This window comes from Myxine glutinosa, chromosome 1 (assembly GCF_964187855.1).
Source record: "Myxine glutinosa chromosome 1, kmMyxGlut1.1, whole genome shotgun sequence".
NCBI lineage: Eukaryota > Metazoa > Chordata > Myxini > Myxiniformes > Myxinidae > Myxine > Myxine glutinosa.
Window position 1 is genome coordinate 227,985,651 of NC_136261.1, and position 26,874 is coordinate 228,012,524.

At 45.7% G+C, this 26,874-nt stretch overlaps 1 protein-coding gene across 1 annotated transcript in view; it reads right to left on the minus strand.

The window, feature by feature from the left end:
- Positions 1-26,874, minus strand: part of ISCA1 (iron-sulfur cluster assembly 1) — a 56,576-nt gene that overhangs the window by 7,334 nt on the left and 22,368 nt on the right. The window contains exon 3 of the mRNA XM_068127856.2: positions 26,722-26,827. Coding sequence (XP_067983957.1) covers positions 26,722-26,827 — 106 coding nt within the window. The remainder of the gene's footprint in view (positions 1-26,721; positions 26,828-26,874) is intronic.

A 26,874-nucleotide genomic window follows, 5' to 3' on the forward strand; every position in this document is an offset into this window, starting at 1 on the left:
TGGCGAAGGAGGTGCGGAGACGAGGTGCCAAGGTGAGTGGCGATATATCCGGCAATGTATATGATGTGAGGCAAGCTTCAGTCGGCTTGGGGGTTGATTTGGATCTGGGTGTTCGTGAGAGGCCGCTGGTGAAGTGTGCGACAGGTCCGGTGTGCGAAGGAGGAGGTGTGCGAGAATGTCAGACTCTGGGGTGTGTGAGGAACAAGTGCGCGCCGAGGAGTGAGTGTGCTGTCGAGAGTGAGTCGGTCGTAGCGCGTGTGCGAGGGAGCACATGGAAGCGCGGTGTGGTGAGTGTTACGGAGGAAGTAACGGGAGAGTGTGCGCAAGAGGGTGCGCGAGAAAGGTGTGTAACGGACAGGTGCATGAGGAAAGAGTGCGCTGTCAAGAGTAAGGGGGAATGCACGCCTGTGGTGAGTGTTACAGAGGGTGTAACGGAAGAGGATGCACGAGAAAGGTGTGTAACGGACGGGTGCATGAGGAAAGAGTGCGCTGTCAAAAGTAAGGGAGAATGTACACCTGTGGTGAGTGTTACGGAGGAAGTAACGGGAGAGTGTGCGCGAGAAAGGTGTGTAATGGACAGGTGCATGAGGAAAGAGTGCGCTGTCGAGAGTAAGGGTGAGTGCGCTGTCAAGAGTGGTGGTGAAAGTAGTGAGAGTGACACAGAGCGTGAGTTGGTTGTGACAGGTGAGAGAGGATGTACACCTGGAATGGAAGGATGCACACCTGGAATGGTAGAGCATGTGTGGGAATGCACACTTGAGTTGGTAGTGAGGCACGTGGTTGGGTGTGCGAGTGAGAGCACACCTGTGATTGTCACAGAGGAGGTGACCGAGGAGGGGCGCGAAGAGGTGTGTTGGTGAGGTGTGCGAACGACGAGTGTGTGCAAAGGTGTGCAGTGGTCAGGTGTGTGACCAAGTCTGTGAGCGAAAGAACGAGTGCAATGACGAAGTATGCGGGGTGTACGGGCGGCGTTGGAGCACCCAGCTCGGTGAGGGTGAAAGGGGTAGCGTATGCGTGTGAGCATGCAGTTGAAGCATCGACGGTAACCGGGTTAGCGGTTAGAGCGACTTATAGCCGAATCGGGCCCTCGGTGCGCGCCGAGCAGCTTCGCGTGCCGCGAGGACCAGCGGGGATCCGAACCACGGCGGTTTCGAAAGAACCGCCGTACGCGATCCACGCTGGGCCTCGCTCGGAACGACCGCGTCCGTGCTCCACTAGGCGGAGCGGGCAGCCCGATAGGAAGGGTCGTCATGGCGACCCCTTTTTGTTGAGACGTTCCGGCAGGTCGAGATCGGGCCATTGGATGGCTCCGTGCCAAGGTGGTGCGTGGGATCTCGGCCCGGGTAAGCGTCCTTCCCTTCACCGAGTGTCGGACGCATCCAGCCGCCGGCACCAAAGAACCCGCATTCATTGCTCGGCTTTACGAAGCCGAGCTTTAGAGATGAATTGGCGCACCGAGAGGATCTAGTAAGTAGACGGGTGATACGGTTAGTGTTTTTGACCCGAAATTGAGAAACAAAATTTGATGATTGGCAGAGTGAGGATTGGCAAAGGATTGGCAGAGTGATTGGCAGATGGGTAGTGATTGGCAAATTTTTGATTGGCTGAAATTTGGTGTGCAAAATTTATAGGTTGAGATGCCCGATGTGGTGGGATGGCAACTCTGTCATCCCTCACAGCGGGGGCAAAGGAGCACTAGACTTATGGGGTTTATGGCAGTGAAAACTAGCCCGGGAGGGTTTGGATAATGTGTAGGGATCTAGAGAAGATGACCTTAGGTAACGTTAAGGTTAGGTAGTGACCGATACCTGTAGTGGGGACGCAGGTAGATTAGTGTGGATGATAATGACGTGGTATGTGCTTAGTTTAAAGGGAATACGGGGAGCACTAAGTTAGCAGGGCAACAGGTAGATTAGATGATGCCGTGTGAGTGTTGGAGGTGTATTCAGAAGTGTATTGTGAAAAGTGTGCGAGGAACAGGTGTGATTGCACAGGTGTGCAACTGAACAGGTGTGTGGAGCAGTGTTTGAGTGAGTGATGGTGATGTGTATTGTGTTGACCAAATGGTCCAGGGAGAAGGAGGGTGCAGGTGGCACCAGGTATGATTGCACAGGTGTGCAACGACAGGTGTATGGAGAATGGTTGTGTGAAATACATGGAGTGTGGAATAAATGGTATGGAGTACATGGAATATTGGAATGGATGGTCGTGGAGTGAGTATGGTGGAAACTATGGAGTGGAGTGGATGGTGCGAAGGTGTGAATGGGGGAAGGATGGACCCCCATCACGAATACCCGGGGAGGGTAGTGTAAGTGTTAGGTAGAGGGTATAGGTAAATTGTGGTTGGATATTGGCATCTGTGGTGCGGGTGAAAGAATGGTGTTTGGATGGGTGCATTAGTGTTGTGGAAATGGCTGGGCGTGTAGCCTGTTAGTGTGTGTAGTTGGTTTGGGCACTCCACCACTGTGAGGATGTCGGCCAGGTGAGGCCGCAGGTGGGCTCTGGGAGCCGGTAGAGTTGTTGTGGATGGGGCCCGAGGATCCGGAGGACGGACCCGGGTAGCCCAGTGCCAGAGGGCACCGAGGGGTGACAGAGCCAGGAGGGGCCTTCCCCAATTAGATAGGTTAGGGTGAGGAGCTAGGTAAGCTCGGGTGGCAACTGCAGTGGTGGAGGTGTGCAGGTGGGTAGACCTGCTGGGAGAGCTACACGTCTCAGCCCAGAAATTGTGCAAGGGCACAGGGAGTTGCATCGGGGGAGTGAGACCCCAAATTGAGGAGGCACCACAGTTTGGTCAATGGGAATTGGTTTTTAGAACCCATAGTGTAAGTTGGCCAATGGATTGGCAGGGAAAGACCCCGGGTAGTGTAAAGTGTGTTAATGTCATTTAGAGGATAGTTAGGATGAAAATCTCCTCGCACCATCTGCATCCACTCACCTGAGATGACGTACCTCCACACCATGCCAGGTTGTTTTAATTATTTTTGATGCAAATGTTTGGATTGTGAGACGCATCATGACGTGGGTGTGACATTGTGCTTGATGTTCCATCTCTTCCTCCTTATGAGGGTTGATGATGAATTGGGTGAGGGCAAATTTTGGCTGGAGGGATTGTGGAGACGAATTTGGTATAGGGGAAATATGGGGAAGACGTGACGATAGCGACGGATTTGTAAAGGTGTAGATTTTGTACATATGGGGTAAGGGCAAGGGTAGTGTAGGTGACAGGGGGGGTGACGTACGGTAGGGATGAGCTTTCTCACTTCGCTCTCCGTACGCACTTCACCTTGCATTGCCTTATTGATGTGTACCCTTGTGACCTTACCCCTCGCTCATCTGTCTTCCCTCCTTTGTCTCCCACATGAGGACCTGAGCGCCACAGGGCGCCGAGGGGAGCGTGCGTGAGTCCGCCATTGTGCGCCCGGAACCCCCAGAACCAGCTGTCTGCATCGATGCATCACATTATGGACCACATGTCTGTGGCCGAGCACCACTTATGGACCCCATGGGTTGGGGCATGGCCCCTCTGCTGGAACCGGCCATGAAGGCCCGAAATCTTGCTGGCGGACCTCGATCACAGGGCACCGATGCCCCACAGGTGAACCACACTAGTCGGCCCCCCCTGTGGGCCATAAATAAAATAAAAAGGGACACATTGGGTGCATTTCAATTTATTGTAATACAAATAGGCTGCCAGCAAAGAAAATGACAACATCTGGAAGAGAGTAATAGCCAGCAGAGGGAGCCGAAGAGCAAGAGACCACCTGCAGGGTTAGGGGTTGTTGATTTATTTTATTGATGAACAATGATGACTGTGCACCGATTGGTGCTTGAGGGTGTATTGGTGCGTTTATGGGTGCTTTCATGGTGCATTGATGCAGAGCAGACTGTCTCCCCCCCAGAAAGAACAATCACAGGTCCTGGGTTGTGTTTTGTAAATAAAGTAGTGTCAATTGTAAATAATGCTCCCCACCGTCAGTGTATAGTTTGAAGACCATTCCACAATTCGGTTAGCTGTGGGCGTGAGTCTGTTAGGTAGGGTGCAATGGAGCAGCGGGACATATTTATTTATGTTTCAAAACTGTCGCACTCAGGGTCAGGTTAAAGGTAGAGGGAACTACACCTACGTGTCACACAAAGCTAAAGTTATAGGCCCGGGACGTGCCTAAGAGGAGGAGGGTGCAGTGTTGCGGAAATGAGGATTGTGTTTTTTTAATTGTGTGTATTATTATTATTGCTTTATTCTGAGACCTCCTTGCTCCAGTGTGTATAAAGGTCAAAGGGCGTTCCGGTAGTTAATTCCATAAAGCATACATTGAAGGACACTATAAAACCCTTGTTCAGTAGTTTATTTCCTTATTATGTATATCAGGGTAAGGCCTTGTCTTCCATTAAAATGACACTCCATTGCACCAAGTGAAATAGATAGATTCCCTTCATTCCCATTCCCAAAACCTCCATTTCCCCTTTCGTCATAGCCAAGCCAGTGTGTTACAGCTGCGGGTTGTTTTCGCCCCAAAGCCGCCATTGAACATGTGCTTGGGTCGGGGAAGAAAGGCGTGCCCGCCCGCCCGTCGTCATCAAGGGCGGAGCCAGAGGGTCGCGCGACCAACCAGGGCCGAGGTGAGCACACCGATGGGCGTGTCCTGAAGGCCAGCGGCTTAATCGCTGGAGGCGCTATAAAGGCGCGCGCGCAAGAAGTTGCGAAGAGCTGAGTTGTGTGGTTTTTGGTCAGAGTTGGTCGTCAGTGGTGGTCAGTGGTGGTCAGTGGTTGTCAGTGGTTGAGTCGAGTGGTTGCGTTGGTTGCGTCGAGTTGTCGGTGGTGAGGAAGGATTGGGCCAAGAGAGAGAGAAAGTGGTTGGACCAAGAAAGAGAGAGGAGAGAACCCGTCAAGCCAGACCCCCCACCAGCGCGTCGGCTCCACCAAGCAGTTCCGACCCGTGATCCCGCGCACACGACAGGATCGGTGGCATCAGCGGCCGTCGAGGTCCAGCCCGACGTCCCGTGCGGGATCAAGCTCCAGCCAGCTCCGTGCCGTCCTCCCCGTCCAGCCACACACCTCCTTCCGGCCAATCCACTCTGCAATTCCCCATTCGTGTACGTCAGTTTGTTCTGTTTGTTCTGTCCAGGGAATAAGTTAAGCTTGTATAGTTAAGCTAGTAATTTTCACCGTGTCACCTGCTTTTTCAATGTTCCCTGTACATAACCGTGACTGCTCCTTTTGCTTGTGTGTGTAAATAATAAATCCCATTACTCTTCTGTACGTCTTCTTCTTCCTCTTCACATTCGGTCGCTTTAGAGTTTTCCATATTGAATATCTGTGGCGCGATACGGCCAACGTTCGGGTGAATCGGGTGAATCGGGGAAACTGTTAGGTTGCGGTGCCATCCGCTCGGCAAACATAACATCCTTAACCGTGAACCGTAACAATATATATATATATCTATTATATATATATATATATATATATTTTAATTTTTAAAAAAACGACCTTTCTTTTTTTTTGCCTAAAACACTCCCAGGCACTCACTGATGAACCTCTGAAAGTTTGATGAAGATCCGTTCAGCCATCTCTGAATAAAACGCGGACACACACACACACAGACAACTCGCGTTTATCTATCTATATTTATTTACGATATAAAAGAAAGTTTTTGTTTGTTTGTGTGTTTGTTTGTTTGTTTATCTGCACGCACTAATCTCCTGAAGGGTGAAAGATAGGAGGAAACCTCGAAAACAAAAAATGTCGGGACGGGCCCTCGGAAGGTTATAGGCTAGGTGGTGAGGCCGGTCGAGGCTAGGTGGTGAGGCCGGTCGAGGTGGTGAGGCCGGCCGAGGCTCGAAAACAAAAAATGTCGGGACGGGCCCTGGGAAGGTTATAGGCTAGGTGGTGAGGCCGGTCGAGGCCCACCTCGGCCGGGCTGGACACATTTCGCAATTAAAAGCTGAGCTGAATTATAGTAGTCAATCTTCTATGGCCCGAGTAAAAGCTGAATTATAGTAGTAAATTCATTCATAAAGAACATACAGACTTGGCATTTAATATGGAATTTTTTTTTTTCTTGACTTGGGTTTCCTTTCTGAACTCAGTATATCAATCTGGTGAGTTTCTTTTACCCTTCGGTGATGTCTTTGTTGAAAGAACCATGTCACTGATTGTCTTTCGCAGCAAGAAGTCAATAACAGGATTATATCACAGGTGGCGTGACAAAATGTAAGGACAGGTACATTTGACGATTGGCTTCACAATCGGGTATATAAGGTTTGTTGCGTTCTGTATTAGTGGAAGCGGTGATATCTCATGGTATCAAGGTGGTCAAGTCTGCTTCCTTTTCTGCATGATGGCCATGGCCTTCTCACCAGCTGCAATGACCTGGTCTGTCGACGACTTCATACTTCTGAATACTTCAGCTTGTTTACGGAATGTCTCATTCTCTTTTACAAGTTTCAATCCAGCTGCTTTCCCTATCCCAAATAACCTGGATGTAGTATCACACCCAAGGAAGGCATGTACGAAATGGATATTCCAACAGATGTGCTCCCCAAGTTTGTTCCTTATGAAATTAACTCCCATACACCTGAGGGTTGCTCCTTTCTTTGGTTTGGGTCAGAAGTAGATATTATGCTTGTTTTCATCAGCAAGATGAATCATGAGAATATTTAAATCTCCAAGCTGGTCAACATGGAGTAACGGTTAGACACGTCAAAAGCAAATATCGGGTATGCTTCAGGTCGGGACTCCCGATACTTGACCTCTTTCAGGCTAGCGGGCATCTCCCACTCCGAACAAGCTTCGGCTATACATGTGCGGCGTATCATTTCCCCAGCCGCACCACTGGCATCGCATAGAGTATGGGCGACATATTGGGCCGCAAACAACTCGTTATCCACCACTAGTCCTTGAGATCTCAAGCTTAGCTATCTCCAACGATGACCAATCAAAGGAGCCACTCGGCTATCAAGGTGGTGAATGTCCTCAAGGCAAAATTCTACCTCCTCGGCCACCTCCGAACATGCACTATCCAAATGTGGCTCTTGAAGCTGCTGGTCTGGTATGGGCATTGAATCGTAGGCCATGCCGTCCATAGGTGGACTATTAGGTCTTGATTCTTGCAATACCTCAGTAGGTTCAGATGGCACTTCAAGGCCGGGTTTGTTGTAAGGTTGACATTTGGATAGGGCTATTGCCTGAGCAAGGTCAGTCTGAACATGAACCTCTTTGTCCAGCTCCAACCTGGGCAGTGTCAATTGAGCCAACTGCAAAAGCCCTTCATCCTGTGGGATTCCACCACTGTAGCCCAAAGCCTGCAAGTATGCTGGGGCAAATACGGCAGGCTCCTTGAAAGTGTATAAATTATTAAATTAAAGAGCATATCCCGAGATGACGTTCACCAAGAGCTTTCCAATCATCATTTTCACCATCATCAACCTATCACTCACTCTAGTCACACTCACCACACTGTCTACAGACTCCTCAGAAAACAGGACACCAACACCATTCACGCCTGGTGAATACTTCAGCCTGGTGAATACTATCCAAAAGCCTGGTGTTGGCTTAGCTGTTAGTGTGCCGGCTTGGGATCCTAGGATCCTGGGTTCGAATCCCGGTCGATCGCTGAATTAACGCCAGGAGGCGTCAACTTCTTAACGTCAACTCAGCCTGTCATCCTTCCGAGGTCGGCAAATTGAGTACCAGCTTGCTGGGATGAATGATCACGGTGTGTACCCAGATTCAGAATAGGTACACCGTATCCCTGCGCATCGTGAGAGGCGAACGAGGATTGGCGTCAGGAAGGGCATCCGGCCATAAAAACATTGCCTCAAACAGGGAACCATGATTGTCATGGGGCCCGCAAGGCTAACCCTCGCTCTAGCGGGGAAAATGGCCTTAAACGATCATTCATTCATTCATTTCAATCTTCTATGGCCCGAGTAAAAGCTGAATTATAGTAGTAAATTCATTCATAAAGAACATAGAGACTTGGCATTTAATATGGAATATATATTTTTTTCTTGACTTGGGTTTACTTTCTGAACTCAGTATATCAATCTGGTGAGTTTCTTTTACCCTTCGGTGATGTCTTTGTTGAAAGAACCATGTCACTGATTGTCTTTCGCAGCAAGAAGTCAATAACAGGATTATATCACAGGTGGCGTGACAAAATGTAAGGACTGGTACATTTGACGATTGGCTTCACAATCGGGTATATAAGGGTTGTTGCGTTCTGTATTAGTGGAAAACAACTGCTGCACATCTACAAAAGTTTTTGCCGCTTCCTCTGGAGATAGTCCGTCAACTTGACAATGCTGTTTGTGATGGAGTGGTGGCTTTACGAAATTCTGGCATGAAACAGCGTGCTATTGCTCGGCAGTATGGCATCACTCAAGGTCAGGTGTCAAAGATCCTGAAACGAAATGCTCAGAGGGGTGTCCCTACTCCAATACCGAGGCCAGGACGTCCACGCAGAACCACAAGGAGAGATGATCGCCAGCTGCACCGGTTAGTCTGCAATGGCCGTACCAAGTCAGCTAATCGGCTTAGGGCTGAGTGGCAGCAACTGACAAATGTGCCTGTATCCAGAAGGCTAGTCAACCAACGACTGGTTCAAGCAGGCTATCGTGCCAGGCGTCCCCTGAGAAAGCCACGCCTGACCAGACAACACAGCCAGCGCCGATTGCAGTGGGCCAGAGAGCACCGTCAATGGCAGCCAGGATACTGGAATCATGTGACCTTCAGTGACGAGTCTAGATTTCTGGTCTATCGTCAAGATGGCCGCGTCCGAGTGCGCAGACAAGTGCATGAAGCCCACAACGAAGATTGTATAGTGCCAAGAGTCCAAGCTGGAGGTGGTGGGTGACTGTTTGGGCTGCTTTTCATGCAGGGGCAAAACTGACCTGGTTGTTCTGAATGGAAACCTGAACCAGTTCAAGTACAGGGCCATTCTGGAAGAAACATTGCTTCCATTTGCTCGTGCAGCCTTTTGAGGAAACTTTGTCTTTCAAGATGACAATGCACGGCCTCATCGTGCTCGCATGATCCAACACTTTCCTGCTGACCGTGGTGTAGAGCATATGGAGTGGCCTGCCATGTCCCCGGATATGAATCCGATAGAGAACTTGTGGGCAGAACTAACGCGTCAAATCGACAACTTGGACCAGCAGCCTACCTCTGTGCGTGAATTGCAGCAGACTATTGTCACTGCATGGCAAGCGATTCCTGTCCAAACCTTGGCAAATCTCGTGAACAGCATGCCTCGACATGTACGTGCTCTCCTGAATGCTCGTGGGGGTTACATGAAGTAAAAAAAAAAAAAAAATAACCACCTTTAGAGGCCATTTTTCCCCGCAAGCGGGGGTTGGCCTTTTTCGGGAACCGTGGTTGTTGTTGTTTTTTGGTCCCCTTTTTGAAGCAATGTTTTACGGCCGGATGCCCTTCCTGACGCCAACCCTTTTTGCCGCCTTTAGCGACAAACAGGGAATTACCAGTGAACTGGTACTCAATTAGCCTGCCTCGGAAGGATGACAGGCTGAGTCAACCCCCCTGGCGTTAATTCAGCGATCGACCGGGATTCGAACCCAGGATCCTGGGATCCTAAGCCGGCACCCTAGCCGCTAGCCCAACACCAGGGGGTTACATGAAGTACTGAACTGTAATTTTACTGTCCGTAATCCCAGTCATAATTTAGCTTTTGTTTTTGTTGAAAGTTTTTGGCTAACGTGCAAAATAAAGAGATACTTCTGGAAAACGTACAGAAGTTTAACACAGTACTGTCCGTGAATTGAGTTCGATATCAGTTCACATCACTTTCAAGGATCAATTTATTTGCTTCGAAATGTCAAATGTGGTTTTTGTTTCTTTTAAAGGTCACATTAACAAAATCTAGAATAATTTCAACATAATTCCAATGAACTTTTGGTTCTAAGTCATCTTGAAAAGTAAGTTCACCCCCTCAAAAAAAATATTCCATATTAAATGCCAAGTCTCTATATATATATATAGTAATACCCCGGCCGACGTCATTAATTGGTTCCATAAGCCGTGACGTAACTCGGTTTTTGACGTAAACCGGGCGTAATGTCTTAAAAATGCCTTCAAATGAAGACAAACACCATAATTCGTAAAACTAGAGTAAATAACTGGAGGAGGCTGCGGCTTCGCCCTGAATCTTTGCCGCTCCCCGTTGGGAGTCGCTCCGTTGTTTTCTATCTGTCGGGTCTTCTCCTCGAACGGGGTGACCGGCACGGACGTGTCAACCGTGAGCTGGCTTGTGTGCCAAGTGGCTCCGCGGCCCGCTTCACCAAGGCGTGCTTTACCCAACGTGTCCGAGCAGTTTCACCGGTGGTCGTGTCGTGTCGTCTATGACGAACGAACGAACGAGCTCAGGGTTCCGTGAACCCGGCCGCCCCGGGGATCGACGCTCGCCTCCGAGTCGTAGGCGTGCCCTGTCTTTCCTCGAGCGGCCGAAGTTGCTTGCTTCTTTCTTTTTGGACGATGCGAAATATGCAGAAACAACGACGTACAGGCAGGCATTTGCAAATCCATGCACATGTGCACATGCACATGTCGATCGGTTCTTTACAAGGATATATGCATCAACAACAACTTGCTACTCCCTGCACCACAGATGTCAATTTCCAAACAATTTACCTACTCCCTCTACCTAACTTTAAGCTACCCTCCCCAGGTATTCGTGAAGGGGTCCATCCTCCCCCATCCACTCCTTCGCACCACGCACTCCACACCACTCACTCCACACACCATTTATTCCCACACACCAAGTATTCTCTCCATTTATCCACTTGCACCCCATGCAAGTCAATCACTCAACACCATTACACATGTCCTTAATACACCACTCATACACTTTCTCCGGTCATCCCAGACCATTGCCTCATTTCACCAAGTTCAACGATAACCAGATTCTCACACACACAACCATTCTCGACCAATGCCTCATTTCACCAAGTTCATTCCAAAGATCCTCATTCAATTCCTCATTTGCGCCTAAAGCTCATCCTCATACTCACACACATGATACACCAAGAGCGGCTTCAGCTTGAAGTCGCCGGTGCAATTACCCCCAAGCATTAGCGCTAGCCGCTCCTTCGCGACTTTGTAGCCTGGCATGGTCTTCTACTCCTTCAAGATAAAGGAGATGATGATGTAGGAGTGACGTAAAGTCGCACATAATGACGTTCGCTGAACTGAAATTTACTCTAGAAGAGTGGCGTAAAGTCGGATTTGACGTAGGTCGAAATGGCGTAAAACGGGGTATGACTATATATATATATATATTTATATATAGAGAGAGAGAAGAGAGAGAAGAGAGAGAAGAGAGAGAAGAGAGAGAAGAGAGAGAAGAGGAGAGAAGAGGAGAGAAGAGGAGAGAAGAGGAGAGAAGAGGAGAGAAGAGGAGAGAAGAGGAGAGAGAAGAGAGAGGAGAGAGAGGAGAGAGAGGAGAGAGAGGAGAGAGAGGAGAGAGGGGAGAGAGAGGAGAGAGAGGAGAGAGAGGAGAGAGGGGAGAGAGGGGAGAGAGGGGAGAGAGGGGAGAGAGGGGAGAGAGGGGAGAGAGAGGAGAGAGAGGAGAGAGAGGAGAGAGAGGGGAGAGAGGGGGGAGAGAGGGGGGAGAGAGGAGAGAGAGGAGAGAGAGGGGAGAGAGAGAGGAGAGAGAGAGAGAGGAGAGAGAGAGGAAGAGGAGAGAGAGGAGAGAGAGGAGAGAGGAGAGAGGAGAGAGAGGAGAGAGAGGGGAGAGAGGGGAGAGAGAGGAGAGAGAGGAGAGAGAGGAGAGAGGGGAGAGAGAGGAGAGAGGGGAGAGAGAGAGAGAGGAGAGAGAGGAGAGAGAGGAGAGAGAGGAGAGAGAGAGAGAGAGAGAGAGAGAGAGAGAGAGAGAGAGAGAACGAGCGAGAACATAGTATATACGCACACACATCACAAAAAGTGTTGTTTTTGTTTTGTTTTTAACCTTCATTAAAACAACCCATGTCATGCCTTTTGATGTTGCAGACAAGTTTGAGTAAGATGAGCACATCAAAAAAATGCATTTCTGTGTACAACCATTGTGCACACAAAATTGGATCTCACTAGTTCAGGTCTCTCCTTTAAGAGCTGTTTGCATGGATATATTAATAGCTGGTGGTGGTTATATAGTGGAGATCTGTTGGTTCAGGACATCTTGTATATATATAAATCGGGATTTAAATTTAATTCAAAAATTGATCCAGACGTCTATTCTCTTTCAAACATTCAAACCGACAGAGGTAGTTATTTATCACAGCATCTGTAGAATTTTCACCCTTTTACTCAACTCCGTTTCGCTGTTATTTGGTGGAGCAAAAAGTCAACAGCTTTATAGATATTTAGATATACTAGGGCATTGCCCGTACGTGGGTGCCCGTTCCTTGCCAAAAAAAAAAAAAAAACGCTACCCGTACGCTCTACCCCGCCCGTACGCCCGTAAACAAAAAAAACAACGCTCTTCGCTTCCGCCCTTCGCTCTGACTGAATTGGGAGAAATAATGCGCATAAGAAATCGAATTACGTACCGTAATGGCGGTCAGCTCATAACGCGCTCAGCTCCGCTCGTCTCACATCGGCCACGCCTACGCAACAAAGCGTTCTGTGATTGGCTGCCGGAAGTGAAGTCTTCACTGTCCGGAAGTTCGCAAATCGCAGTTACGATGAATCGTTTTAATTTAATCGCAGCTTGAATTCGTTTTAAAACATAGTTTAACGGCAACATAGTTTTCCAACGTGAAATAAATGAATACGCTGTCAAATGTGCCGTCCGAGGCAGAGTCTGATCGCCACGTTCGGCACACGTGATAGCTCGCTGCTCTCTGATTGGTTGAAGCGTTTTTTGGACATAGCTCGGTAAGTACTTGTCCGATTAATTTCAAACCTTGAAAAGGCACATCCTCGGGTCCCCAGCAATATACCTGGCAAGTTTAAAGTATATCGGACCCGTGGTTGTCGAGAAACAGCGGTCACAGACAAACAAACACACAGACACACAGACACACAGAGATTACTGGAATTATAGATAGATACTAGCAAATGACGGGGGTTAGTAGATGTCTCACCTGAATTGAGCAATTTCCTTTGAAGTGTGTATTGATAGAAACGGGAATTCAGTGTAAATATTGAGAGAGCAAATGTCGCAATGGGTGCAGTTGGGAACCTCGATGACCTTGTTCCATTCTATCATCTGAGATTTCCAATCCATACTTGTTCTACCTCCGAAGTACTGCTCAGGAGTAAGGGTAATATTATAAAAGCTCAGCTGGGAAACGGGCTTAGGCATGTTTTGGGCCGACAACCTGACGGAAGATCACCAAAGTTCTTTCCATACCAACCAACGACCTCCAGGCACCTATCCCTCTCCACATTGTTTTTTCAGCTCCGACGACCTCCCTCTCTCTATACTCCCCATAGCTTTGATTTCAGCAATTTCCCACAGTATTTTCTTCTGGTTTCCCATTCGATGATCCATATATATCAGTAGTTTCAGTTTCACGTTTCAACATCAGTTTCACTTTGAGATATCAGTTTATATTCATCATCGCAACTTGTGATGCGACGTGAATTGTGCACAGAAAAGGTCGTCAAAACCGATTTTGGGAGGAAATTTTCTCGAATTTTCGAAGGGGTCTCAAGTATTTTAGGGTCATAAAGGGGACTAAAGTGTTTAAAGAATCAAGGTTCTTAAAAGGGCCAAATGGGGTCTAAAGGTGTCTAAGGATGAAAGAGCAAAAGGGGTCAAAAGTATCCAAATGGTCTTAAATTGTCCAAAGGGTCTTACATTGTCCAAAGGGTCTTAAAAGTGTCGAAAAATGTGTATATGTGTCAAAAGGGTCGAAATCAGTATGAAAGGGTCTAAAGGGTGTAAAGGTCTAAGGGGTGTAAATGGTAAAAGGGGTGTAAATGGTAAAAGGGGTGTAAATGGTAAAAGGGGTGTAAATGGTAAAAGGGGTGTAAATGGTAAAAGGGGTGTAAATGGTAAAAGGGGTGTAAATGGTAAAAGGGGTGTAAATGGTAAAAGGGGTGTAAATGGTAAAAGGGGTGTAAATGGTAAAAGGGGTGTAAATGGTAAAAGGGGTGTAAATGGTAAAAGGGGTGTAAATGGTAAAAGGGGTGTAAATGGTAAAAGGGGTGTAAATGGTAAAAGGGGTGTAAATGGTAAAAGGGGTGTAAATGGTAAAAGGGGTGTAAATGGTAAAAGGGGTGTAAATGGTAAAAGGGGTGTAAATGGTAAAAGGGGTGTAAATGGTAAAAGGGGTGTAAATGGTAAAAGGGGTGTAAATGGTAAAAGGGGTGTAAATGGTAAAAGGGGTGTAAATGGTAAAAGGGGTGTAAATGGTAAAAGGGGTGTAAATGGTAAAAGGGGTGTAAATGGTAAAAGGGGTGTAAATGGTAAAAGGGGTGTAAATGGTAAAAGGGGTGTAAATGGTAAAAGGGGTGTAAATGGTAAAAGGGGTGTAAATGGTAAAAGGGGTGTAAATGGTAAAAGGGGTGTAAATGGTAAAAGGGGTGTAAATGGTAAAAGGGGTGTAAATGGTAAAAGGGGTGTAAATGGTAAAAGGGGTGTAAATGGTAAAAGGGGTGTAAATGGTAAAAGGGGTGTAAATGGTAAAAGGGGTGTAAATGGTAAAAGGGGTGTAAATGGTAAAAGGGGTGTAAATGGTAAAAGGGGTGTAAATGGTAAAAGGGGTGTAAATGGTAAAAGGGGTGTAAATGGTAAAAGGGGTGTAAATGGTAAAAGGGGTGTAAATGGTAAAAGGGGTGTAAATGGTAAAAGGGGTGTAAATGGTAAAAGGGGTGTAAATGGTAAAAGGGGTGTAAATGGTAAAAGGGGTGTAAATGGTAAAAGGGGTGTAAATGGTAAAAGGGGTGTAAATGGTAAAAGGGGTGTAAATGGTAAAAGGGGTGTAAATGGTAAAAGGGGTGTAAATGGTAAAAGGGGTGTAAATGGTAAAAGGGGTGTAAATGGTAAAAGGGGTGTAAATGGTAAAAGGGGTGTAAATGGTAAAAGGGGTGTAAATGGTAAAAGGGGTGTAAATGGTAAAAGGGGTGTAAATGGTAAAAGGGGTGTAAATGGTAAAAGGGGTGTAAATGGTAAAAGGGGTGTAAATGGTAAAAGGGGTGTAAATGGTAAAAGGGGTGTAAATGGTAAAAGGGGTGTAAATTGTCAAAGGGGTGTAAATTGTCAAAGGGGTGTAAATGGTCAAAGGGGTGTAAATGGTCAAAGGGGTGTAAATGGTCAAAGGGGTGTAAATGGTCAAAGGGGTGTAAATGGTCAAAGGGGTGTAAATGGTCAAAGGGGTGTAAATGGTCAAAGGGGTGTAAATGGTCAAAGGGGTGTAAATGGTCAAAGGGGTGTAAATGGTCAAAGGGGTGTAAATGGTCAAAGGGGTGTAAATGGTCAAAGGGGTGTAAATGGTCAAAGGGGTGTAAATGGTCAAAGGGGTGTAAATGGTCAAAGGGGTGTAAATGGTCAAAGGGGTGTAAATGGTCAAAGGGGTGTAAATGGTCAAAGGGGTGTAAATGGTCAAAGGGGTGTAAATGGTCAAAGGGGTGTAAATGGTCAAAGGGGTGTAAATGGTCAAAGGGGTGTAAATGGTCAAAGGGGTGTAAATGGTCAAAGGGGTGTAAATGGTCAAAGGGGTGTAAATGGTCAAAGGGGTGTAAATGGTCAAAGGGGTGTAAATGGTCAAAGGGGTGTAAATGGTCAAAGGGGTGTAAATGGTCAAAGGGGTGCAAAGGGTCAAAGGGGTGCAAAGGGTCAAAGGGGTGTAAAGGGTCAAAGGGGTGTAAAGGGTCAAAGGGGTGTAAAGGGTCAAAGGGGTGTAAAGGGTCAAAGGGGTGTAAAGGGTCAAAGGGGTGTAAAGGGTCAAAGGGGTGTAAAGGGTCAAAGGGGTGTAAAGGGTCAAAGGGGTGTAAAGGGTCAAAGGGGTGTAAAGGGTCAAAGGGGTGTAAAGGGTCAAAGGGGTGTAAAGGGTCAAAGGGGTGTAAAGGGTCAAAGGGGTGTAAAGGGTCAAAGGGGTGTAAAGGGTCAAAGGGGTGTAAAGGGTCAAAGGAGTGTAAAGGGTCAAAGGGGTGCAAAGGGTCAAAGGGGTGTAAAGGGTCAAAGGGGTGTAAAGAGTCAAAGGGTGTAAAGAGTCAAAGGGTGTAAAGAGTCAAAGGGTGTAAAGTGTCAGAGTGTAAAGGGTCAAAGGGTCAAAGGGTCAAAAAGGGTCAAAAAGGGTCTAAGGTGTGTAGTGTAATGGGTCTAAAGGCGTATATAAGGGGTGTAAATTGTCTAGAGGGATCTAAGGGGTGGAAAGGGTCTAAAGGGGTGGAAAGGGTCAAAGGGGTGGAAAGGGTCAAAGGGGTGGAAAGGGTCAAAGGGGTGGAAAGGGTCAAAGGGGTGGAAAGGGTCAAAGGGGTGGAAAGGGTCAAAGGGGTGGAAAGGGTCAAAGGGGTGGAAAGGGTCAAAGGGGTGGAAAGGGTCAAAGGGGTGGAAAGGGTCAAAGGGGTGGAAAGGGTCAAAGGGGTAGAAAGGGTCAAAGGGGTGGAAAGGGTCAAAGGGGTGGAAAGGGTCAAAGGGGTGGAAAGGGTCAAAGGGGTGGAAAGGGTCAAAGGGGTGGAAAGGGTCAAAGGGGTGGAAAGGGTCAAAGGGGTGGAAAGGGTCAAAGGGGTGGAAAGGGTCAAAGGGGTGGAAAGGGTCAAAGGGGTGGAAAGGGTCAAAGGGGTGGAAAGGGTCAAAGGGGTGGAAAGGGTCAAAGGGGTGGAAAGGGTCAAAGGGGTGGAAAGGGTCAAAGGGGTGGAAAGGGTCAAAGGGGTGGAAAGGGTCAAAGGGGTGGAAAGGGTCAAAGGGGTGGAAAGGGTCAAAGGGGTGGAAAGGGTCAAAGGGGTGGAAAGGGTCAAAGGGGTGGAAAGGGTCAAAGGGGTGGAAAGGGTCAAAGGGGTGGAAAGGGTCAAAGGGGTGGAAAGGGTCAAAGGGGTGGAAAGGGTCTAAAATAGTGAAGCTGTAGTAAATAAATTACCTTGGATTCGTAAATAAATTAACTCGGAAGTGCAGCACAATAATAACGGGCCAAATTACCTCCTCATCACAGTATAAAACCCCTATTCATGTGTTTCGTGGTTAAAAATCTGATGATATTAAGTTTCGTTGTGATCAACCTTGGGAGCTCAAAGCAGTATGATCCCAAACAAAGAGCAAAACAACAACTCACCTTGTGAAGATGAGGTAATCGTTGGAGGTTTACCCGTTGTCAAGTGGCGGTTTGGAGTTGGCATCACATGGGTCCTTTTTTCTACAAACTATTTTTTCACCCTTGGGAGTGATATTGTTAGATGAGCAGTAAAATTACCTTTAAAACGATGTGTAGGTTGTGTTTGTACTATTGTGGTTTTTGAATGATTAGCAGAATTCAGAGGTAACGTGACTCCTTCTTTACCAATCATGTTAAAGGCTTAAATTAACAGTTATTTTTCACATCTCAGTTGCCGGTCCTATGTCTAGCGGATGGGAGATTGGAATTAAATAAAGATGACATATATCTATCTGCACATCACAAGCTTAATTACAACTAGCAACGGTACCCGCCCTATGGGCGGGGTTTCAATTGGGAGGCCCAAATGAAAAGGCTAAATATCAGAAATTGAAGGCTTTTTTTTATTTTAAACAATTCATATAAACATCCGTTAAATCTCGATCGGTGCAGCCGTTTGTGCGGGACCTGGGAAAATAACGTCATGCGGGAGCAAGTATCAGCAGGATGTATGTGGCAGTGTGGGAGTCCACGTTTCTGATCCTCCTTCATGCCGAAGTAGCCCACCACTTCTCCAAGCATTCCGCTCTGCAGATCCGCCATGAGAGATTTAAGTTCGATACTGAAGACGCATGCAGTTAGTACTCCCGATGTCGTATGTACTCCCGATACGTGTTTTCTTAATTGTAAAAACTACCAAATCAACAGTTAAAAGGATTTTGAGCCGATAGCTGTTACGGCCTTGGCAAGATCGATGGAGACAGCGATCTGTTAGCGTATTCACCGCCCAAATAGCGATGTGGAATTCTCTCATGTAGAGATTAAATGTCGTTTGAACTTTGGCAGATGTCATTATTTACTTTTAATGATGTTTATATACGAATGATGTTTATATTGGTTTTGGGTCGTCCTTTCCGCATATCTCGTGGGATTGTAAGTTGGAGAAACGGCCGTGATGGCGGGGAGGGGGTTGGAATTCTCTCAAGCAGGGATTCAAACCGTGTCCTTATAAAAGGTCTTTGTCCGAGGTCACCGAGTTCGATCCGTGCAGCTGTGCAGCGATCGGTGCAGCCGTTTGTGCTGCACCCGGGAAAACAACATCGTCACAATGAAAACATCGGCACAATGAACGTTATGCGAATGCGAATGTTATGGGGACCTGAGGTTATGGGGTTGTTATGGGAACGTGTCATGTTATGGGGAATGTTATGGGGTTATGGGAACGTGTCAGTCCAAACCTGAGAATGCTGGAGACCAAAACTGAGATTGGGAAAACTAAATAGCCTATTTTACTCCTGGAGATCCCAGGATTACACACCCAAAATATCGTTGCGATCGGTTCAGCAGTTTTTACGGTACCTTCGAACGGACAGACAGACAGGCAGACAGACGGACGGACAGACGGACGGACGGACATTTGGTGAATTATAGTGAGATATCTGACATGTACATTGTTTTCAAGTGACTTTATTCCACACCATAATTGAATTAAAACTCATGTTTAACTCCTACAATATCTGCCATGTAAATTATCTTAAAATAGCTTTATTTCATATAAACTACTCATAGCTACAATAATTTTACATAACCTCTAGCATTTTTTTGTTGGTGTTCAGATTGCTTCTTTGTAGATTATATTGGTAGTTAGTTGATTTTCCTGGGGCAAAATATTGTTATGAATTTTGGGGTAGGGGGATATATAGATTCAGGTAGATCTGTGTAGGGAAGTGCTCCGACTGTCGTGATAGGGAATCACGATGTAATAAGTTTTGTAGCCAGAATGTCGGATTCAGCTTGTGTCTTTGTCCCCGTCACAAGGAGGCGGGGCTTGTTAACTTGATGAGGGCATGAGGGTAAAATTCCCTTGTACGTCGTTCCCTCTGATCATTCCTTTGTCCCGTATGGCAACGCACATAGACACTAGTTCGGAATCCCACCATTAAAAGCACCACACATAGCAAATAATAATAATAAAACCTAACCGGAACCCAGATGACGCACTTGGGTTGACAACCCCGACTTGGCAAACACACATTGAACAGGCAGGACGAAGGCCGCCGATTGGCAAAGTAGGGAAGGACTGGTGATTGGCCAGGGGAGGGGCAAGAAGCTTCCCTGGGATGGAGGAAGGAAGGGAGCAAGAAGCGACAGACTGATTGGCCACCGACCGATGGCATGAGGGAAAGAGCACGAAGCGCTCGGCCAATGGGAAGGGACAGACGCAATAAGAACATTCGAGAGGTCAAGAAGCGAGGCACTGATTGGGAGAGAGGGAGAGCGGATATCACGAGACGGCCAGTAAAATGACTCGCTAGCTGGCATTTTGCTCTCTCCCTTTGCTCTCTCGTTTGGACTGCCCTCAGACATTCGGCTTGACCTGGTCCCTCTCCCTCTCCCTCTCTCTCTCTCTCTCTTATTCCTCTGCCATAGACTCTCTCCTCTTCGTTTTGGACGTTTGTCTCTTAAACTCTCTTAAACAGAAATGGATAATCTGATGGGATCATTGGAATTCTTGGTATGAATACTTTTTCACCTTATATTTCCCTGTTGTTATTGTGGCCTTTAAGACAATGTGGCAGCATCTTCTTTATTACCAATCTTGTCCCATTGAATAATCTTGGTACATTGCGATTTCTCAATAGAATGATTGGAATACCAACTTTCAAGAATAAAATATGGTGTGGCATTCCTGGTGGTGTCAAAGAGTTGAGAAACTCTACAGGATATATTGTAGCATCATCAACATTTGGTACAGTGTCAATTGATTTATATGACACTTCTTTTCCTGGAATTTCTTTTATCAATTGTATATTGATCTTTTCTACATCAGAATTATTGGGAGCTAAGATTGCCCTTCCACAAAGCCAATCAATGTCTTTGTAATGTTGCTTAATATTTGGGAAGACATTACTTTCAAGTTCTTCTTCATCTTTTACAATAATTCCACATCCATTTTGGATTGTAATTTGGTTGGAATTAGGAGCTAATGGAATATTGCCATCTCCAATATCAAGGAGTAATTTGGCAAAATTGCCAACTTCCTCATTTTCTGAAAGATGGACTCTCATATTCACTGTCAATGTAAATGACACAACTTTACCCCAAAGCTAAGAGGAGATGCCTTCAGACTTGCTTGAATTTCATCTGCTCTAGTTCCTCTTGGTATTACCGGGAGAATTTGTCGGAAATACCCAGAAAGAATCAGTGGAGTTCCTCCCATAGCATGACTACATTCCTTTAAGTCTTGGAGTGCATTATCTAATGCCTCAATACTTTTTTTGTGTGACATAGTGCACTCGTCCCAGATGATAACTCTTACATCTCTCAAGACATTGCCCTTTGCAGAGTCTTTCTCAATATTGCACGTTGGTGTCTCCTCATTTTGGTCTGAATTTTTTAATTTTGGTAATAAGTTTCATGTGACAGTTGGTTTTTTTGTTATTAATGTTATCTCTTCCCCGATCCTTGATCTTGTACACAAAAAAAAAAAATTAATCTCAGTCAACACACCCACTACCCAAATACTCCTGTCCCCTCCCTCTAGTGTATGTCTCGCATATGGCTGCTATGTTTGGAACAATGGATGCAATCTTAATACAGTTTTCTTTACCAATGATTTACCAGCTATTTAAAAAAGAAAGTTAGTGGAAGCTACATTTTGAAAAGGAAAATATATAAGGAAGTTTCTTTGACATTGCATAGTGGGAGAACAATAAAGTTGACCAAAACCAAAATGATTTTCTCAACAACCTGTTTGGATCCTCCAAAATGCAAATTATGAAAAATACCAGCATCTGCTTGATATTTCGATTTGCCTTCTCAAAGTCCAAAATGTATTACAAAATTGAGAAACAACTGTACCATCACCTTGGATTTTGTCAACCAAATGTTGATAAAGGATAATTACTGCTGTGAGAAATGAGGCTAGGACAAAGGTCAATTATTGAAGAGACTAGATCAAAGGGAGTTGCGTCATTGAGGAATTACAATATATGAATGAATGAATGAATGAATGAATGAATGAATATGAATAATGAATGATCGTTTTAAGGCCATTTCTCCCCGCTGGAGCGGGGGTTAGCCTTGCAGGCCCCATGACAATCATGGTTCCCTGTTTGAGGCAATGTTTTTACGGCCGGATGCCCTTCCTGACGCCTTACAATTTATTTACAATCACAGAAGAAAAATCAGTTTTATAAAAAAAATCTAAAAATGAAAAAGGAGAGGAAAAGAAAAGAAAAGGAGAATTAATTTATTGGTAAAAGAGACTTAAGTAATGGGAAAAACGCAAAATTAACAAGCATTCTGAGTATTGCGCTGCAATACATGTCCCCTACCGGCATTGGGTAGCACTGTCATAGAAGACAGTATTATGTATAGGGCTAATCATGGGGTGCTATTCACTAAAGGCGGTTTAGCACTCTATGATAATGTATTCTAATTAGGTATTGCCTACAAATGGCAAAACATGTTATGCAAAGAAGTTATATCTAACTTATCACACTAAAAACGTCCTTTATAATGAACAGCGCACTCTATGTAATGTAATAAGAGCCAAATCCAAGTGCCATAACTTTGTCAAAAATGATCGAAACGTCGTGAAGTTCGAACTTGATCTGTAACTTATCATGAGGAAACCATGTGCCAAGTTTGAAATCATTAGCGTTAAGAGTTTAGAAAAAAAGTCCGGAAAACTGTTCTTTGCGTGACGGACTGACAGACTGACAGACGGAGGGACGGAGTGACGGAGTGCAAACCTATAGTCCCCTCCGGTGAACACCGGTAGGGGACTAAAACATTCCCAATGGCTGCTAATGTGACAAATTATATGTATGTTTGGTCTGCAGTACCCGACCGATCTGTAGTGCCATATTGAAGGAAATTCCACGTATAGTCAAGTGATGAGCGGAATGGCTGGGAAGATCGACGTGTTGAGCCATTGGTTACATGACATCCGTGCTGTTGGTTCTCACCTTTTGCAAGTGTTCATGGAAATTACACTGCCTCCCTAAAGCAGTTTGTTACCGAAACTGCAAGGCAATACAATATATGGGGTTCAAGGAAGTGCAGTCAAATTGGTCAGTAATTTTAAAACAGCTTTAAGATTCCGGAATCGAGATGGGCGTTTTCATAAAAGTGCAGGAGGTGGTGGTATAGCACTTTCGTGAACACTTAAAGCTTCCTGGTTGAAGATCAGATGGTTAACAGTCCTTTAACCAGGGATTTTCGTAAATGCTTGCCACGTTTAAAACAAATAAGGTGGTTGTGGAAAAATAATTGATGTCGTTTCAGGACCATTCGATAACTTGAAATCATGAAAGGTTATGAGGCTAGTACGTCAATGTAAAATGGAATATTCTTTCTTCAGTCTGGCTTGGAAGGTTGTAAGTTAGTTAACCTATCAAAGTTTCAAGAGTGGTGCTGGAAAAACCTTGGCGCAGAATTGACACATCAGACAAAATCAGAATGATTGCTGCACAAAAATAGAGTTGCCGAAGGAATTGAGAATAAGGAATACACAACTTAGCATGGGCAGGGTGATAGGATGAATATGGAAACATACATTACATGACCAAAAGTATGCGGACACCCCTCCTAATTAGTGGATTCGGCTGTTTCAGCCACACCCATTGCTGACAGGTATATATTGTTGGTTTTGTGTTTTTACAAATAAAGGTTAATTTCCCCCTCATAGTTTAGTCACACTACAACACGTAGCCTCGCGATAGTTCAGTTATTTCATAGTAAATGTAAGCATAGTCCTTTCCCTGTGTTAGTTTTGCGTTGAGTAGAATAATGAGAGTTAGGTTTCCTTCCAATGCTTTATGCCGCCTCGATGCTTTGAGTTTTGGCGCAAATTACCACGAGGCCGGCCTGACAAGTCAAGGCAGGCCGAAGGAAGGCGGGACAGAAGGAGTGGGAGTGACCGGTAAGCACGAGCCGCCAATCAGGGCTTTAAGGGAGTGGCTTAGCACTGCGTCAAAAGGCGTGGTTTGGAACATTCGATGCGGGCTAAGGGCGTGGCAATATAACCCTTTGTGCAAAACCCCCACCTCCGTTTTGAGGGGAGAGGCGCTTGAACAAGTTATGAGCCAGGGTCCTCTGTTGAACAGTTCTGAGAGTGCAAGTTAAACTGCCACTTGAGTTACAAGTTAAACGCTCGGTTGAGATTGAGGCAGATCCTCTATTGAGTTACGAGGGTGAAAGCGTGCCGTTGATTAATCGCGCTGTGAGGAACCGCCGAGCCGGGCGAGAGACGCGCATATTCGCCTGCCTGCCTTTGTTCGAGATACGTGCCGCAAGGATCCCTCCCGCCTGCCTGCCTGCCTGCCTTCGTCGAGGGACGTGCTGTGACCGCGAAGGGCCACGCCGGGCGAGCTGTTCCTGAATAACGGAGCCGGCATGGTCATCGCATGAACCATCCTTCTTTCATTCCCCTGTGAGTGTGAACGGGCCCGTGTCTGGGATTTAAGCTAAGACTGCTTAAGTGCCTGCTCTGTGTCTCTTCGACTTGTGTAGCTGTAAATAAACCTGTGTTCTTCCTTCTATTTGATCGTTCCCGTCCTTTCCATCCATTGACTAAGCATGGTACGAATAATATCGCTCTAATCGGGTTCCAATAATAAGACAACTGCACGGACCACGTGGTACGCCATCCGCTCGGACGTACTCAAATTATGCGGTTTGTGCGAGACTTGATCCTCGCTTCCGCGGCGGTGTAGGTACTTAGGTACGTGCGAGAATTGTCCAGAAACCCTGCCCTGCGTCTGCCCGGGAGTGGCGACTGAAGTCTCGCGGTTGCGACGACCCAGAGAGAACAAGGGGCTTAATCTCCCCTTGGTAAGGGAATGAGGGTCACGCAAAACCGTAACAATATAATGAAGCAAACAGCCATGCAATCTCCATAGACAAACATTGGCAGTAGAATGGGCCATACTGAAGAGCTCAGTGACTTTCAACATGGCACCGTCCTAGGATGCCACCTTTCCAACAAGTCAGTTCGTCAAATTTCTGCCCTGCTAGAGCTGCCCCGGTCAACTGTAAGTGCTGTTATTGTGAAGTGGATACGTCTAGGAGCAACAACAGCTCAGCCACAAAGTGGTAGGCCACACAAGCTCACAGAATGGGACCGTCGAGTGCTGAAGCGCGTAAAAATCATCTGTCCTCGGTTGCAACACTCACTACCGAGTTCCCAACTGCCTCTGGAAGCAACGTCAGCATAACAACTGTTCATCAGGAGCTTCATGAAATGGGTTTCCATTGCCGAGCAGCCGCACACAAGCCTAAGATCACTATGCGCAATGCCAAGCGTCGGCTGGTGTGGTGTAAAGCTTGCCACCATTGGACTCTGGAGCAGTGCAAACGCATTCTCTGGAGTGATGAATCACGCTTCACCATCAGGCAGTCCAACGGACGAATATGGATTTGGCGGATGCCAGGAGGACGCTACCTGCCCGAATGTATAGTGCCAACTGTAAAGTTTGGTGGAGGAGTAATAATGGCCTGGGGCTGTTTTTCATGGTTCAAGCTAGGCCCCTTAGTTCCAGTGAGGGGAAATCTTAACGCAACAGCATACATTGACATTCTGGACGATTGTGTGCTTCCACCTTTGTGGCAACAGTTCGAGGAAGGCCCTTTCCTGTTTCAGCATGACAATGCCCACGTGCACAAAGCGAAGTCCATACAGAAATGGTTTGTCGAGATCGGCGTGGAAGAACTTGACTGGCCTGCACAGAGCCCTGAACTCGACCCCATTGAACACCTTTGGGATGAATTGGAACGCCAACTGTGAGCCAGGCCTAATCTCCCAACATCAGTGCCCGACCTCACTCATGCTCTTGTGGCTGAATGGAAGCAAATCCCCGCAGCAATGTTCCAACATCTAGTGGAAAGCCTTCCCAGAAGAGTGGAGGCTGTTATGGCAGCAAAGGTGGAAACCAACTCCATATTAATGCCCATGATTTTGCAATGAGTTGTTTGAGGAGCACATACGGGTGTGATGTTCGGGTGTCCACATACTTACTTACTTGGCATAGAGAAATTCTCATTCGGATTCAGTACAGATGGGTAGTTATCCGATTTTCAGTGCAGATGCTGGCCAGTATTGTTTTTCAGAGGATTAACTTAACTTGAAAAATATAAATATAAGTTTTTTTTTCTTTTTTTCATGGGCCTTTGTTGACATTTATTCACTTGAAGAATTCTGTCCAAGACAAGAAAGGGAGATTTGCATGGAAAGAGTCAAAAATGAAATCAAGAATGAAAATATACTCCTTGGGAAATTTTGCAAACATTTATTTTGCTTCGTGTTTATATTCTTAAGATTTAAAAAATGATCAACTTACAAGTTAGTCAGGTTCATTATGTTAAAAAATATAATTTCGTTCAAAAATTTTTTGGAAGTTAGCAAAACTATACATTTTTGGAATATTCAGAGCATGAGGAATCCAAAAATTAATGTTGGCATTTGCGTAGACACCTTTGCGAAAATGACACTCATGACAGTGATGAAGATAGTCAGGTTCACTATGTTAACAAATATAATTTCGTTCAAAATTTTGGGAGATTAGCAAAACCTGTACATTTTTGGAATCATCAGAGCATGGAGAATCCGAAAATCAATGTTGGCATTTGCAAAGATACCTGCATGGCCGCAATTTTGGATTTTCAAAATGGCCGCCATAAAATACATATTTTGCGCTATCTCGGCTTCGAGTCAACCGAGAAACTTAATTAAATATGCTAATCTATGTTTTCTGGGTCAAGGAATCCAATATAGGCCTAAAAATAGTGCTCAGGATTATAGAAAAGCAACAAACAAAGGTGATTGAAAACCATTGTCTTTATATTTGAGATATAACTATTACATAATACATGATATTGCAAGTCCTTTGAAGTTATAGGTATGGGTTTATAAAGCAAGAAAGCAGCCTTGTTAGTATCAGATTGAACGATAAGTCCGATACACAGGATCTAGGTCTATACCGTTCAGGAATATGCTTTTACAGATCTTCATCACTGTCCTGAGTGTCATTTTCGCAAAGGTGTCCACACAAATGCCAACATTAATTTTTGGATTCCTCATGCTCTGAATATTCCAAAAATGTATAGTTTTGCTAATCTCCAAAAATTTTGAACGAAAAAACATAGTGAATCCGATTAAGTGCTTTCAACCTTAATTTCACACAGGTTAAGTAATACATAAATGTCACATTTTGTTTGCCTTTCGAGCTACAGACATGAATCTAAGGTAATACACACATTTAAACCTCAAATGTCATATCAGTAAGGGATAAATAATTTCATGTGCTGACATTATTGGCCAAGGTCAGACGGAGACAATATTGTTTGTGATTTGGAGGATGATAGATTCCAGTAACGTTTTGTTTACAAGTGATGTGATATCGCATTAAGCTCTGCAAAAATATGAGCAATTTAAATATAAATATCAAGACAAAAAAAAAAACTCACCGTTTTGTACAATCTCTTCATCCATCTTCCCCTTTGCCGAAACGTAATCTAGCGTATATGAAAGGCCATTACAACCACGCGTTTTCACTCCCAATTTCAGCCCAATCTGGAATGATAGAAAGAAAAAAAAAAAGTGCAAAACACTTAATGCAA